The sequence below is a fragment of the Penaeus vannamei genome, chromosome 7, assembly GCF_042767895.1.
Source record: "Penaeus vannamei isolate JL-2024 chromosome 7, ASM4276789v1, whole genome shotgun sequence".
NCBI lineage: Eukaryota > Metazoa > Arthropoda > Malacostraca > Decapoda > Penaeidae > Penaeus > Penaeus vannamei.
The window spans coordinates 34,498,208-34,513,207 of record NC_091555.1 but is presented as its reverse complement, the minus strand read 5'-3'; the positions used below and the strand labels follow the sequence as shown (position 1 = coordinate 34,513,207).

Genomic DNA, 15,000 nt, shown 5'->3' with positions numbered 1-15,000 from the left:
GCCCAAAATAAGCTTACATTTAATACAGGATAACCAAAATAAAATTACATATATCTATCCAGTGTTTCTTCCCTCATGTTTCTATCCCTGTACTGACATAATTTGCTATTGTCCTGCAATGAAGCTGCAGCTTTCAGAAAGGGTTCAATGTGGAACACCTTCTTCATTGCATCAACCACTAAGTCTAAATCTCCTGTGGAGTATGTCTCGGTGAACACTGGGTAGGCTACACAAGGTCGCTGGTTCACTATGCACTCTGTTAATGCTGAAAAATAAATAAAATAAATAAATAATAATAATAATAGAAACCATCTTAATAATAAATGCATTCATAAAGTTATAGTTATATGTTATGGTAATGTATACTGTGTTTACAATAAGATTAAAGACAAACAAAGAGCTAAATGACAAATAAATTTGCCTGTTTAACCCACAATGCCAGGATGGAAAGACATACATGCCATGCTAATTGTGATTTTGGTTTATAGACTTAACTTAGAGCTTAGTCACAATGGAGTCAATTACTACTCCCTATTTGATCTCAACTGTTCAACTACTGCCTTGATTTTTGGTAAGATTTTCATTTTCATATTGCTAATGCAATTGTACTAAAGCCTCTCTGGTGTTTTGACACATTCCGACATACTAAAGAAAAGAAAAAAAAAAAAGCAAAAAAAAAATTTGATACATAATGTAAAATTGGTCTCACACATACCAAATGGTTATAAATAAAGAAGATATTCTAATGCCTTGCATAACTGCCTCAGTCATGTTAAATAACATAGAAAAAAAAAAAAAAAAAAAAAGATTGCTTGGCTGATGCCCAGTTTATCATCCAACACATACTACTATTATTCCTTACCTCTGAAAATCATTTCACTGCATTTTTGTCAGCAATTAAATTGTAGAGCTGTTCATTACAAACGTTTATATGGAATTACTGCAAACTATATTTTAATGTAACTAACATAAACTACTTCTAGCAATGAAATAATAAAAATTATATATATATAGAACGTAAAAATACCTTCTAACAATTCATTTAAGGGGACCGTTTGGTCTTTTTTCGCCATTTTCCGCCCATCTTGTTGAAATCAAGTTTAATACATTTTCAAGGAGTTTCAGGGCCTCCGATTTTCCCCTAAAAATTTCAAGGCCCAACCCTTACTTTTTAGGTAATAGCAGCCATTTTCGATGTTGACTAAAATATTTTTTTCACGTTACCTTAGTAAATTGGTAAATGTGACACAATGATTAGAGATAATAACTATATGAGATTATTTTCTGGAAGCTTATCAAATTTCACATAAGAAGAGACCAACCATTTTTTTCAAATAATTTTTAAAATCTGGTAAGCGTCAAAAAAACGATAATGAAGAATTTCTTCATACAAACACATAAACATAATATGCCATTCATATGGAGTATTTCATTTTCTTTATGTTTTTATCATACATAGTTAGGTTGATCTATGAGCAAAACATTTTGAAAATGCAAACCTCCCACCCCAAATGGGGGGTAGGATTGCCAAATGATCCGGATCACCACCAAAATTTTATGGTAGATTAATTAGGCTAAGACAAACTTCAGCAAAATTTTTTATTAAAACCTGTTCATAACTTTTCGAGTTAGAAAAAAAAATCCTGGATCCAAACCATGGTCCGCCTCACTACCAAAGTGCAATAAGCATCTAAGTTAGATTAAAACACACCTTTGGTTAAAATCTCATGAAACAATCAACAAACAAATAAATAAATAAATATAAGTAACAATACAAATAAAAAAATGGTCATGGGGTACTTGGAAATGATCTATATGTGCTTATATACAGACTTTTCAATCGCCCTGTAATTGTATATCGTCTTTTCATGGGAATCTGAGTGTGAAAATTGACCACGTGGCCCCATAGAGCTAAACACCAGTAATCCACAGATGCAAAGAAATGTACGTCATCCGGCGAAGCCCGGCCACGGCGAGAAAAGAACGCATATGATACCCATCCGACTGGAGAATGGTTATTTTTTCGAACAACATTATACTTTGTAAAACCCCATTAGACACACAATAATAGGTAAATAATAGATAATTTTATTATATACAAGTATTTCATTCATAATATCTCAAGTAAAATGTATAAATAATGAAAAGGAAAAAGATAGCAATTATTAGGTCCTTCACATTTTTACGCATACCACACATATTATCAGTCTGATTTTAACATATTATGGCTCATTTTATAGCTGAATAATAGATCTATTACATGATTTAATAAGGATTTGCAACATTTTCATGTGCTTCTTATAAAAGTGACGTATTTTCAAAATCTCCTATTAGGGTGTTTTAACAGTCACCTTCGGAAAATGGCTGGCTATATGAAAAAAAAAAGGTCAATGTTGGCCTATAGACCCCCCAGATCACACCTACCACTCTACACTATACATAAGATTTTGAGAAACCGTTATGTGCTGGCAATGTCTGAAAGACTTCGGAATGCAGGTAGATGATAAGAGGATTATGGTGTAGGAAGACTAATCTTATACCTTGTTTTGTTGATACCAAGATAGTCATGGAAAGATGAAGAAAACGAAAAATGCTGATATCATGATATACCACCTTTGTAGGAGCATAAGCTGTATCAGCCGCAATTTTAGTCCAAAATAAAAGTTTTATGGCTCATTTTGTAGCTGAATATTAAAAACATACGAAAAAAAAATCCTGATAGTCGGTCACTTCAAAAATTCACACATACCAAAAAAAAAAAGTACTAGATCTAGGATGAATCTGTTCAAAAATTACATCAAAATGCATGTGTCATTTTTTCTGAACTTTAAATAATTTTTGCTGTTTTGCCAATTTTCAAACTGAGAACTTTGCAATTTTTCAGTCTTTTTTACAATAATTCAAAACCTGTTTGGCCAATAAAAAAAAATAAAAAAAGTCAACCACAGGGATCAGGGGAGGGTCTACATAAACAGGTGTGAGTTTCATCAAAATCGTCAAGAAAAATTGAAAAAAAAAAAGACAGTCCCATTAATCTTGTGTTCACTAATGTGCAACAGAAACTTTATAGCATTACTTTTCCTGGTGAACAGTACCATAGTGCGAATAACTAGGCAGCTATGGCTGCTCCTGGTGCTACAGTCTGTAGAGGTGGGTATCTCCTTAGTGCAGTGGTTTGTTTACCAAGTGATAATGGTGGCAAGGTTGAATATACTCAAGTTTTTGGGATGTAAATGATGCTATCAGCTATGATCACTACTATAGTAAGAATAGTAGTGCATGCATAATGTACACACAAAAGGAATAAGTGCAAAATATACTCTACATAACATGACAAGGTACAGAAATGTAGAACACTGCAAAGCATCTTGGTTCAAATAGGCTTAATAATTTTTCCTTTGTTAGCTGGGGAAAATGAAGTTTGTTTACATAACTCCAAAACACAACAGCCATTTACTATGGACTGTAGTGGCTCCTGCACTTTGCAGTTTCTGTAGTGTGTCTAGTGAATGCCAGGCTGTAATAGCTCATGGGGCACACTTTGTAAATACCCTGACCAGTTGTTGGGCACAATCCTACACATAGAAAATGAAAGCAAAGGAACTGAATGGTAGACTCAACCAAGCAATTCTAAATATTTTATGTAAATTATATATCAGCTAAATTCACTGTTGTACCATAACAGACATAAAATAAACCAATGTAACTACACAACCATTGTAATTCAGACACAGTTCATTTTGTATTCTCATTTTGGCAAATGACTGCTTCATTTTGACACAATTTTTGGATGATTGTACTTTGAAAGATTTTGATACTTTGTGGCAACACTGACATTAATACTGTTAATAACATTATAATAATTATAATGTAAATAATAATAATAATAATAACAGTAAAAACAAAAAAATGTTTCCTAAAAATTTTGGGAATACTCGTACTCATTGGTTCCTTGAAGACTAAGCACTTGTAGAGCCATCTATGTGAAAACATAATTGACATTGCAATTATCCAGTACCAATGGTTTAAAAGAAAAATAAAGATTACAAAAATACCTAAATAAAATGACATTCATAACAATCAAAAAAGTAAATAATGAATAATACATCTTTTTCCCTTCCTTCAAAAATTTTCCTACAAAATAGCAATTCATTAACCCAATGTGACTGCAGGCAGGCATTTAATGTTGCCTGCATTTATACCTGGTACACCCATTCTAGGCAGAAGCAACAGCTCAGTGTTTGTTTACATGTTTGTTCGATGCGTCTTGAAGGGATTGGGGTAAATCTCATCAGAAACATAAGTTCTCCAAGTCTGGTGTTTTACTTCTATTTGTAAATGCTATTAGTGTCTATGTGTGTGCAAGTGCAAATGCGTGAGCGTGTGCGTGTGCGTGAGCATGTGCGTGTGCCTGTGCGTGTGCCTGTGCGTGTGCCTGTGCGTGTGCGTGTGCATATGCATGTGCATGTGCATGCGCGTGCGAGTGTGTGTGTGTGTGTGTGTGTGTGTGTGTGTGTGTGTGTGTGTGTGTGTGTGTGTGTGTGTGTGTGTGTGTGTGTGTGTGTGTGTGTGTGTGTGTGTGTGTGTAACACATAATATATATATATATATATATATATATATATATATATATATATATATATATATATATATATATATATATATATACATATATATTATACATAATTGAAATAACCAAATATATTACCATTGGTTACAAATAACTAAATCTCTGGTGGGTTTTGGGTTTTGTAGGTATCTGGCAGGGGTGTGAGTATGGGGAGGCTGTGTTTGTGGGTAGCAAGGTGTGTGTGTGTATGAGATGCCAGTAATGGTCATTATATATTATCTCACACGCACACGCACACGCACACGCACACGCACACGCACACGCACACACACACACACACACACAAACATATATATATAATCAAATTACCTGCTGCAGGTACTGAGTCCAGTGTTGCTGGTTGTGGAAGTGAAGGATAAACAGGTGTGCCAGGAAATGCTGGAGAACATAGGGAGTGGACCACACAGTTGTCCTCTCCTTCAGGTGCGTAATTACCATGTAGAGCCCCATAATGATGACTTGATAATACCATTACACAAACAGAGGTCTCTATCACACTGAATAACTGAAATGAACACATATAAGGAGCTTTAATGGTCAGTAGCCATGGGAATGAGATAATGCTCAGGATTGCACTAAATCATATAATGCTGAAAAGTGATTCAGATATATTTTTTCCTAAAAATTTTCAATACAATTGTTTTTTTTTTTTTTTTTTTTTTTTTTTATCACTGAGCCTTCTAAACAAATGTTTTCTATTCATCTGTAACATTACTATTCACTGAATGTGTTCAAACTTCTAAGTGGCAAAATTGTATGAATAATAGCAAGATTTTTTTCCTCACAACAACTATTTTGTTATGAATATGTTCATAGTGTCCTCATATATATCTGGTACTGTGGCAAGTTTCCTTCAGCCATACCCACAATATTACCTCCACGCACTCACAGCTCTGTCTGAGATAATGATGGTCATGTTTCCCTGTCTCTTTCTTCATGTATAAATGATAAAGAATCACTGTGAGGTTGTAATTCTGGTGGTGTATGGCATACTGCCAAACCCTAGATCTTTTCTACAGCTGAAGGGACAGACAAGCTGGAGGCTTTGCAGTTCGTAAGGATTAAAGCTATAAGCCATCCACAACTGCTCTGTCGCAAAGGGCACAGATGGATTCAAACTCCAGGAAATTCTGCCTAATTACCATGAAGCTGACAGGGGCATCACTGTATGAAAAGAATCCAATCAGAACCTTATAATTAGTATTTTCTTAAATTCTTGTTGTAAGCATTTTCTCTAACTCCCTGGCCCTGTTCACAGTGGGTATCAACTCTAATTTGTTGTACAAAACTCATAATAGCTATTGATTAACTCCTAAAAGATGATATACAATAACTATCAGATTCAAGTATGTCTACATATAAAAAGAGAGAAGATAGGGAAAGTAAGTATACTAGATAATCTTTTTAATCTTTCATTAGAAAGTCTTGAGTCTCACTTTTTGCATCCTGTAGGCATAAATACCTTTGAACTTTTTCATACTTTAACCAACTGTGTACAGCCGGCCCACCCACTATGAGTCATGGCGTATTAACATGTCATAGGCTGTTACATCATGAAGGCTAGAGCCGTCACCATCACACTGGCCACCCGGCAATGTTTATTTTTTCGGGTGTCGCATATGTGGGACACCCGTCGTTAGTGGGTTAAGACACTGATTCATATCACTGTTATATATTTTATCTACATAAATAGCATACTAATAAAAAAATATGAACCATCTGTATATGATATGAATTATGACAAAAAAGAAAAGGAAAAAGAAAAAGAAGACGAAAAAAAAACAAGTATATCTTTCAGCCTTTTCTATATCAAATTTTGGCTACAAGAATTTGAAGAGGTCAGTAATATGCTCATTTCATTATCATATCTCAAAAACAAGTTTCAGTTAAACACAAAGCTGGAAAGTTTCACGGATACTGTACTGTATGAATGAAATAGGGAGGAGATTACTATGACTTTGCTAATCAAACACAAGCAAGCTGTTTTTAATCATATTAAAAAATAAAATGTATTTATAAGCATACTGGCATATAAAATGTAAATGGTAAAAAGATCATGATATACCAGAAGGAAATAGTGTAATAAGTGGTAGTACTATGCCATGCAATATGTTTTTGTTTTTTTTCTAAATGTCTATGAAATTTGTTCCTATAAGACATATTCAACTTGGCTTTAACTATTCTGGCTCTTGTACACATATAGAACTATAGGCCAAACAAAACTAACAAATTTTGCATAAATTTTCTAAAAAATAAATATCCCTCACACTGCATACTTTTATGAAACAAGATAGTTACAATTTACTCATTTATACCAAAGACTAAATTATTTATATTTTTCTTTTGCTTATTTAAAAAATATAGGCCTGAAATTAATCAGCTATTCAAGTGTCAACTGTATGATTCCTTTTTATATGCTAACACCCAATTAGTACCCTAATTTGAATTCCTGTATGTTCTACTGCCACAATACATTATTTTGTCCACTTTAGTATTCTGACATGTAGACATACCTCATTACCACTATCAACATATATTATCCACCACAATTTCCTCTACATAGCAGTAATGATTGAAAGGTGATTCACTGCTTATAAAATGGACATATATACAACATATATATGTATATCTACACTTGTATATTCACAATAGCCATCAAAGTTAATTTTGAATGAAATCAACAAGATTATGAGCAACTTTGGTTTTACATGAGACATTTTGATAACAAACCTTTTGTACAAACTGTGTAGCTATGATGGGTGTCACATCTCTACTAGTACAACACACCAGCACTGAGTGAGGGGTGATAAAAAGTTTTGAAGGCTGAGGCTGACGCGGACGAAAGTCACCTGTGTCTTCAATGCTGATCTCTCGTTCTTGCTTCACTTCAATTACACCAGCTTCTGAACATTTCTCAGACCAGAACATGGTTTCACAGAAATCTGCAATTATTCTTTATTTCATTATGAACATCTAGATATTAACCCAGAAAAGTTTTTTTTGTTTGTTTGTTTTTTATCAAAATTATGTATAACTAAATTTGAATTATTAAAATCTGAAATAATTTGTATAAAAACAATAAGAAATAAAAAATTGTTTCCTTTCTGTGCAGATATGAAGCTTTGAAAATACTTTATATAACACTCAATGAACTACAATAAAAACCTAGAATATCCTTTATCTCCAAGAACACTGCATTACAGGAATTGTCTGAATTTTTCTTTTTTATCTTTTGGCCACAGCAATTTTTTTTTTTTTGAATAACAGGCAAGTCTGGTGATAATGAAATGTCGTCGGGAGGGGGGAAAAAAATCCCCAGCACCAAAAGTAGACAAGTGTACTTCATACCATCCAAAGATCAGAAGTAAAGGAATGTATCAATTCCAGCCCCAACTGGAGGAAGTACAATTCTGTCTTACTAGAACAGACAAAGAATTCTTTCAACTAGAATTTATTATTTTGGAAATCAAACTAAAAATATTCATTAAAAAATTTACATATATATGAACTTTGTTATTTTGCACACCACTTGCCATGGCCATTTTTGTTCTGATGTTTGATGTGAGTGTTTACATCCTAGTGTGAAGGTTCTTTGCGCATATTGCAAAATACTGATCAGAAGGGACAACCGACCACGGACACGATAGACAACAGACATGACATGACACATGAGAGTAAGGTATTTCCACGAAACATTTAATTTTTGTTTTGGGGACGAGAGAAACAATACCATACACAATGAATCATAGACAAGTTGATTTGCATTTATTTGTTTGCGATTTCTTCTGCGTCACAATATCGTTGAGAAAAAAAATAAATAAAAAAAATAAAAATAAAAATTGGGATTTCCTCCCCCCTCTCCCATTTTCCTGGAAATAATGTCGGCAGGCCCACTGTTCACGAAAAAAAAAGCTGTGGCCTTATCTTTATAGCCTAGAGAGCTGTACCCTTTTTATCCTGTTCTTCTTTGATGATAAACATACTCACAGCCAATTTTCAACTGATCAATTTGAATCCTAAAAAAAAAGAAAAAAGAAAATCACATAATCCTTGAAAAGTGTTCAGTGGTACTTTTTGTGTGGGCATTATAAGTATATAAGTATATATATATATATATATATATATATATATATATATATATATATATATATATATATATATATATATATATATATATATTACATATATTATATATATTTATATATATTTATATATATTTTTACATATTTATATATATTTATATATATTTATATATATTTATATATATATATATATATATATATATATATATATATATATATATATATATATATATATATATATATATATATATATATATATATATTCATATATATGTTCATATATATATTCAAATGTATGTTCATATATATATTCATATATTATTCATATATATATTCATATATGTATTCATATATGTATTTATATATGTATTTATATATATATTTATATATATATTTATATATATATTTATATATATATTTATATATATATTTATATATATATCTATATATATATTTATATATATATATTTATATATATATATTTATATATATATTTATATATATATTTATATATATATTTATATATATATTTATATATATATATATATATATATATATATATATATATATATATATATTTATATATATATATATATAATATGCAGTATCTCCATTTTTTTACACATCATAATGGGGTATATAATGGGGCTTGTAATTTTCATGCGATTCAAAGGCAGTTTGTTGATTTCGCTAGAGTAATAGTAATAACCCAATTTTAAAATTTTTACCTTAATCACAAAATATAAATTTTTCAATACTGAAAAAACAGACAAAAAATAGTTCTCTGTGTCAACCAGTCCCCCATCAAAAAAATAAAATAAAAATAAAATAATGATAATAATAATAATAATAATAATAATAATAATAATAATAAAATAAATAAAAAATAAATAAATAAAATAAAAAATTAAAAATCGGGCTATTACACAGCCTTAGGCTAGGATAGATCTAACACATCATTTTTTCTGTGGATTGTTCAGGAAAAAACTGTGGGCCACATTATGTACTGAAGAAGAAGGGGGGGGGGGGCGATTTTTTTCAACTTTTTTTTTTCTGGCGTCACGGCATAATGGCAATGCAGTGACTTAACACTTAAGGCCTAGCTTTGCCATAGCATTATACTCAAGGCTAATTGCGAATGAAGGTTTACCCTGGGTGTAATTATCACTGTCCAATGTAGTATTTTTTAAATTTTGTTACACACAAATAGTTCCACAAGTGCTCAAGTTTTAAGTTATTAGTATCGCTGCTATTATTATCAATACTGAAAATATGATAATTACAATGTTATCAAAATACAACGTAAAAAAAGATTACCTACGAAAAGGGTAAACAGAGGAGATTCATAGGATTAATAATTGACTCTCAAGTGACTAAGCACTTGTGGAGCCATCTCTGACTGGACAATTACTACTCAACAAAAAATACACAGGACAAAACAAGGTATCATGCCATCCACAGCCAGGGGGTTAATCCCTGCACTAATATTAATATACAAAAGATCACACACGAAAAATAAATATTTGTTAGTACAAGTTAAACCTACCTTCATGAAATTTTTCAGTTTAAAAAAAATCTAACAAAAAAAAAAAAAAAAAAAGGATTATACAGATTAAAGAATAATTAGACATATGGACATCATTACCAATAAAGAAATTATAAGATATAAAACACAAAACATGTGAAACTTAGCAATAAAAACATCTTTAGCGGAAGAACATGAAACAAAAGGAAATCATAATACATTATATATCTTATAGCATATTCAGGAAAATAACTTTAATAACCTTAGTGAAGGTTCAGATTAAACAACCTCACCTGTTGCTAAATTTCCACAAGCAATTATCACTGTGGAGCATTTCAGGATATGATCTTCCATCCCCTTCTTCAAGACCGTGTTTATCTCATATCTGAAACAGGAGAGATTAATCTAAATTATTCTTATGGATCAAGATACATCAATAAAAATCATGAATTTACTTTACTTGTATAGTATGCTATGTGCACAGCAATCAACAACTGCCTCCAGAGATAATGGCAATAAGGGAAAAATGTTAACAAACATTCTCCTCTCAGGACAGAGCTTGTCCAATTTGTCCTTCTCGTCTAATTTGTCCTTCTAAGTGCATTGACAACACATTGTATATGCTAAATGTATTGGTACCATTTACTGCTTACTGATATAGTCTCAGCAACATGTAATGATTTCCTTTTTTCTAGTCTTGCCTTTCCATATGAAACCCTTATCAAACATTTAAATTATTTTCAGTCATTCATATTACTACCATTATGGAAAATATTAATGGCATCAGGAGTGCAAATTCTACATTATTTCTTTTGACAATAGTTTTTTTTCCATGGAGCCATCCAATCTTACAATTGTTATTCCTTCTTTCAGTTATGAAAGCTGCAATATGTTTGAATCTCTTGACTACCCCCCTCTGAGATTATGTCCCAATTATTTAAACCATTCCTGAGAAATCCATAAATATTGCCATATGAACTGAAAACTTTCCTAACCTGGGGTCAGAGCCCCAAGGGCACATCCAATCACTGTACTCTTAATTTTGATACAGCATTTGTCACAGACTATCATCTTTATATTTGACTTTATTTTTTGCTTATGCAGATTATATCATGTATTCATGAGTGCAATTTTACTTTTCCTATAGTGATATTGTATTTTCCTGTAAATGTATACCAAAGTATTACATGTTGAACAACTTTCTAATTATCAACTTGGAAAGGTAATACCATAGGAGAAAAGTGTCTTATTTTTGTCATTCTGTCCATTAAATGCAAATTCTACCTTATACTACATGGCTGTGGGAAACAGAATATACCCATTTTTCTTGCAAGATATATCTGTCACTGTTTGCATATAAAGTTGCTTAATATCATAAATAATAATCCCATCAGAGGCGCTGTCAAGCAATCACGGTCACAGCACCTTCAGCATTCCTGCTAAGATCAACATACATCTGCCATGTACATCATAGCAAGGTAAGAGTTTGGACTGGTTATTCTTAAAATCTGCATTTGTAACTCCTCATCCAACAAGTTGGACTTCTTGGACATGTTTTTAACCATTGCAGAACCCCAATTTTGCTTATTCATCTCATCCTTCATGCCAACTAAGCAGCCAAGCTAGTAGGATGAGATGATGATGCAAAAGCATTTGTGTAGCAGCTATTAAAGGGATGGTCGGCAAGTAATTTCATTGCACATTTTTGTTATCAAAGGTCATTTTTGTGTTTGTAAGTTGCATATAAATCATATATTCATCAGAGTAGTTACAAAATATATATAGTATATATAATAAAACAGTGGTATATGAAAATAATGAAGGTTTCCTTTAGAGTTGGTTGCATTTATTATGGAGGTCTTGCGAGGGTTCCACATGTGACCTAGTCATCCTGATAGTCCAGACTTGTTATCTGGCTAAGTATGATCACACATTATAAATGCAGGATTATAGCTCTATATGTAGAAGGAAAAATTTATCCACTCTCTAAGTTACCGTGACTAGGCTTGCTCTTCGGGCACTGCCCCCCAACATCCCCTTGGGCAACACTGTCTTCACATCGGTTAGCACAGCAAGAGAGCTGAAACTCTGGAGCACCAAGTGGACTTGGGCTGCAGGCGGCACTTTCTGCAATGTCCTTCCTTAATTGTACCATTAACTTTCAGGTCTACAGATGATTTTTTGTGCTGATGACTGCACCTTCTTGTCATCTACAAGAATATCATCTTTAATTTGCTCTACCTCACCATACCATAGAGATAAACTAAAGAAAATTTTTACTTTATGGTTTTGTATAACTGCAGGTGGCTTTAACATTAGTGCAAAGAGCACAGGAGTAATGTAATAGGCCTTTGAATTTGCTGTTTGAAGTGTCACAAAACAAATGCTTGTTTATTCTTTAAGGTTTTAAATGTTATCTGCACTTTGCATTGGATCATCCATGTATTAAAAGTGTCTTAGGATTAGAGGTAATTTTTTCTAATACGTCCACATACCTGATCAAGACAATTTTGGTATTGTTGGATTCCTCCATATAAAATGCAGACATGTAGATTTTATTGCGCAGAACCCCCCAAAGCTCACATTTTTGGCCCAAATATCTGGAGAGAGTATGAAAGGTACCAGGGGAATTGTGGAGTAAAATGTTAATAATATACACAGAATCATATAATATATTGTTTAATGTAGGTAGCTGTAGCCCTTGTTGGCAGGGGTTGGGGTGGTAGCCCTCATGGGGGGGTTGCAGTGGGGCACAGCCCCCTGCATTAAACAGCATTGTGAATATTTCTGTGTATATCGTTTACATTTTACCCTGCAATTTCTCTGGTACTTTTCATGCCCTCCCCTGCTATCAGGGCCAAGAATGTGGGGATTCGGGGGATTTCCACACAAATTTTTTTGGTAAATGTTTATGATAGGACTGCATCTGTCAGAGACGAAGTCCCTGACTCCCGCCAACAATGTTGGGGGATATTGTGGGGAATCAGGGGTTGGGGGGGTTCCTTCATACCATTCATTTTAAAAAGCAAAAGAATGTGGGAAATTAAAAATCTGAGCAAAGATAGTATTACAGATGAAAAAGAAAGTGGAAAATGTAAAAACTTGAGACAAGATTCAGCCACGGATGATTCGACATGGTGTTGCCGGAACAAACGAGTGAGTGAACCACATCTTAAACGCACAAACTACCAGTAGGATCACCTAACCTAAGCCCCGTACCCCCTCATGATTGCCATATTTCCCTACTGGGAGCTTCTCCTAGTCGGTGCGGTCCTATCATAAACCTTAACCATCTTATTTACATTTGGAAACTAGACAGTGAGAGGAATCCAATAATACCAGAATCATCACGATCTGTTATGCAGAACTATAAGCTAAAATTACTGGACTAGGATATCAATTCCATGTACTATTTCCATTGCAAGCAATGTGCCAATATGGAAAGTACGGCACTTTTCAACGAGATCTTGGGTGTGCACGAAAAAAATTTGAAGTGTGCAGTGTGTAACTGTTACCAAGTGTGCACTTGAAGAGTGCACATCCTGAAACTTTTAAGAGAACAAAATGCTTGAAAGTTTGGTAATTCTAGATGGAATTTTCCTTTTTTCCTATATTTTTCCCCCTATCCCCTACAATTTTGGGGGACAAGTGAAGAATCAAGGGATTTCTTTTGGGGGGGGGGAGGACCACACACAGGTCCCCAAGACAAACTCAACGGTCGGTACATTATGGCATCGGTAAATTTGATTAGATTTGAAATTGGTCGTTACCGCTGTGATGAGGACTTCATTACGAAGGTCACCAAATAATCAGATTTTTTAAAACTTCGGATGTATAAGCGAGATACTGATTATTTCATATTGAAGATGATAGTACTCAGTAATACCCACTCTGAAATAAAAACTATATGGAATTTTGATCTTGATTTTGTGCGTAGTCTTTGTCTAGAGTTTTCTAGACGAAGGCTATGATAGATCTAACACATAAATTTTTTGTGGATTGTTCAGGAAAAAACTGTGGGCCACATTATGTACCGAAGAAGAGGGAAAAAAAACTTTTTGTTTTTTGCCACCCCCTCCCCCCATGGGGATGTGAGGTCAAAATTATATATCAAATGGAGCGCAATTCTATACTCTATGTTATGCAAAAAGAATCAATGAGTTATCTGCAACCAATTTTTTTTCTGATGATATGAGTAGGGAAAGATGGTCATTTCCCGGGACGGTCCCCTACGTTAATTGTGAATGCAATGAAATGCGACTTTTCTGAAATACGAGCCAAACTTCCTATTTACGAACATCAAAGAAATACAACTTTCGGAAATGCAAGATAAAATTTATATTTTCTAAAATCGAAGAAATACTTTTCTGAAATGCTAGCGTTCGATTATGCCGCCATATTTGAACACAATAAAGCGCAAGTGCACATGGTAATCACACACAAAATTTACTTAATTGTCCAAATTGCTGTGAATCGGCATGCCTTATGGACACTGCCCAAGGGGAGGGAAGATGGGGGGCTCTGCCCTCCAATACCCCCTGGGAAATATTCTCTTCACCTCAGTATGCATGGCAAGATAGTGTTTTTCACACTTTCTTTCATTTAGGATGATTCCATGAATCTGTAAAAACTTTATGATCTCTTCAGAATTTTCCATTAAATTTTTAAAAAAAGAAAAAAAAATCAAGCACACCACCATAACACAAATGGCACACATCCTTCATGGTCACTGAGAAGAATGAGGCAGGTCACCGGTGTAGCCA

At 33.2% G+C, this 15,000-nt stretch overlaps 1 protein-coding gene across 1 annotated transcript in view; it reads right to left on the bottom strand.

Annotated features, from left to right (window-relative positions):
- LOC113823788 (proteasome assembly chaperone 1) overlaps window positions 1–15,000 on the bottom strand; it is a 17,357-nt gene that overhangs the window by 388 nt on the left and 1,969 nt on the right. Inside the window, exons 2-5 of the mRNA XM_027376477.2 lie at window positions 10,531–10,622; window positions 7,361–7,572; window positions 4,940–5,135; window positions 1–265 (exon numbers count right to left, since the gene is read on the bottom strand). The exon at window positions 1–265 is cut by the window's left edge and continues 388 nt beyond it. Coding sequence (XP_027232278.2) covers window positions 45–265; window positions 4,940–5,135; window positions 7,361–7,572; window positions 10,531–10,622 — 721 coding nt within the window. The 3' untranslated portion in view covers window positions 1–44. The remainder of the gene's footprint in view (window positions 266–4,939; window positions 5,136–7,360; window positions 7,573–10,530; window positions 10,623–15,000) is intronic.